Source organism: Montipora capricornis, chromosome 4, assembly GCF_036669925.1.
Source record: "Montipora capricornis isolate CH-2021 chromosome 4, ASM3666992v2, whole genome shotgun sequence".
NCBI classification, from domain to species: domain Eukaryota; kingdom Metazoa; phylum Cnidaria; class Anthozoa; order Scleractinia; family Acroporidae; genus Montipora; species Montipora capricornis.
Genome location: NC_090886.1, coordinates 1,289,101 through 1,291,600, shown reverse-complemented (window position 1 = coordinate 1,291,600; position 2,500 = coordinate 1,289,101). Strand labels below are relative to the sequence as shown.

The window sequence follows — 2,500 nt, the reverse complement described above, 5'->3', positions numbered from 1 at the left end:
AAAAAAATAAGAAAAATTGAATTGTTTTTCCAATTCCTTTGGGCTATTTCCCGAAACACCTTTGAGCTTTGATTTTTATCCAAAGGCCGTTTACTTTGAGTGTAAGTTTCGGATTTCACGGTCCACCATTACTTACTTTCGAAACTGACCGATTGGATGTCAGAGGATTGGGTCCAGGGAAAGTGACGTCAAAGGCTCACTAGCTTAAAATTTCAGCGTGTGAATGTAGCTTATTATGTATGTGAAACGCGAGTTTAAAAGTCTGAAAGCCCAAAACTACCGCTCTTCATATTAATAGGCCATTTCCGAGTTCATGTCTGCCTCCTCTTCAAAGTGAGTCTAAGTGCGAAGTTTTTGTGAAGGTAATTAATTCTACTTTACATCTGAATGAAACTAATTTTCATAACAAAAACGTCGCACTTGGACTCGCTTTGAAGGGGAGGCAGACATGAACTCGGAAATGGCCTATTCTGTGGCTTACTCACGCATTGCATTCTTTGACGTCATTTTGCCCTCGAACCAGCTCTCTCAAGAACTTGAAGTTAGTAATGGCGGACCATTAAATAGGAAAATTCCAGTTAAAATAAACAGGTGTCTTTTTTATATCAAGACTTAGAACTTTGGTCGCTTAGAATTTAGTTAACATAGTTTTGAAAATCCAACGAAAAATAAGAATTGAGTTTTTGGTCACAGGGGCACTTTAAGACAACAAATTATGGAAAGATAGAAGTAATCGTGGCACTTAGAGCGAGTTTCAATTGAGTGTCAAAACCAAAACCAAAGTAATTACTTTGCGACTGATAACCAATCAAACCAATCAATCAAACCTCAAAACTCGAAGTAATTACACGTAGCCGACGCAAAGCGCGGTTTTGGTTTTGGTTTTACTTCTGATTGGTTGAAAAATTGGTGCGAGAACTTTGAACCAATCACTGAGTGAAGTAATGCAAAACCAAAGTAATTCGCTAATTACTTTCGACACTCAATTGAAAATCGCTCTAACTGGCCAATCAATTTTAGCAATTGCCACTTTATAGACACCTGAAAAAGTCAGGCGGCCTCAGCGGGATTTGAACCTATGACCTCTGTCACCTCTGGGATGCCGGTGCAATGCTCTACACAGAGTTGCATGGGAGCAGCACTTCAAATATACATTTTTCTACTACAAATCATGCTGCAACTAGTTAGTGACTTAGTTGGTAGGTAAACACTTACCCCGAGAAAAGTCATTGACTCTCAAATCGAGCGCAATTAAAGGCTATCCTTTATCCTCTTATTTTCGTATTGATTGATGTATCGAGCGGTAGCGACTGGTTCAGTCTTCTTCTTACAAAACTTGTTCTCTTCAACGTTGGCGAAACCTCTGGCCGAATGACCCAAGGAATGTGAAAGTAAAGGGATTTAGGTTTCATGATCCAAGCCACAGAACATTGACACTTTTTTGTTTCATGTATTTCGGTTATACCTAGAGTAAGAGTCAAAACAACACCAAGAACGCCCTTGGCGTAGTAGACAAGGTCAGCGGTGCCCTCCAAAAGCAGCTGGCAGCTGGAGACAAACCAAAAATGATCTCGTCTCCGAACCTGGACATGTCTGTTGGTAGGAAAACGTTGGACGGAATCAGTGGAGATGATGACGAGGATGACGAAGGAGACGGAACGGGGGGAGTGAAACTTCCAAATCCAATGGCATTGTTTGGCGGAGCTAATGCATCTGTGGATGAAGGGGCCACAAGTGCTATAGGTTCAACGGTTAGTACAAATAGGGTTCCATTCTCACGCAGATATGTCTAGAAATGCTCCTAATTAGATGCTCGCTGATTTCAATAAGCTTCTCGAAGTATCCCTCTGCTCTTCTCTCGAACTTAAACATCACTGACTCGTGTCTGCTCGGAATACCAACAATTATCGTAACAAAGTGTCCCCCAACTGCTGCTGTTCAAGTAAGGATAAAAAGCTGCATTCACCCTACAATAAGCTAAAAATAATGCTAACCTTTACTCTAACCACTTTGTTGGAAAGAAGTAGCAAAGGCTTAGACTCAAAGGGACACTTTGCGTTGGATGTCAAAATTGGGTGTGCATCTAGTTAGGGGCACTCACCCTACCGTAAGCTAAAAATAATGCTAACCTTAATCCTATTTGGAAATAAATAGCAAAGGTTTAGACTTAAAGTCACACTTCGTGTTGGATGTCACAATTTGGCGTACGTGGACATAAGTGTTCTCACAAAATTCTTTTCAACGAGAATTTTAAATTACCATCGTACGCAGGAAATTATACTTTCCCACCTAAAGAATGAGACGACTTAGAACTTCAAGCTGGAAGAATTTATAAGCGATGAAACATAGCTTGTGGTGCTGCAATATCTTAATTTATTGTGTGTTCTTTTTGTCTCGATTAGCTTTCAGCCATGGACAAAAATCCGTTTGCTTGGGATAACAGCTCAAGCGATTTGAATTCCAAGACAGTTGGCTTATCGCTCACGGATGGAAACGGAAA

The 2,500-nt window shown here is 40.4% G+C and overlaps 1 protein-coding gene across 1 annotated transcript in view; it reads left to right on the top strand.

The window, feature by feature from the left end:
- LOC138045097 (polycystin family receptor for egg jelly-like) overlaps positions 1-2,500 on the top strand; it is a 32,116-nt gene that overhangs the window by 16,808 nt on the left and 12,808 nt on the right. The window contains exons 14-15 of the mRNA XM_068891486.1: positions 1,470-1,751; positions 2,403-2,500. The exon at positions 2,403-2,500 is cut by the window's right edge and continues 547 nt beyond it. Of these exons, the coding sequence (XP_068747587.1) occupies positions 1,470-1,751; positions 2,403-2,500 (380 nt within the window). The remainder of the gene's footprint in view (positions 1-1,469; positions 1,752-2,402) is intronic.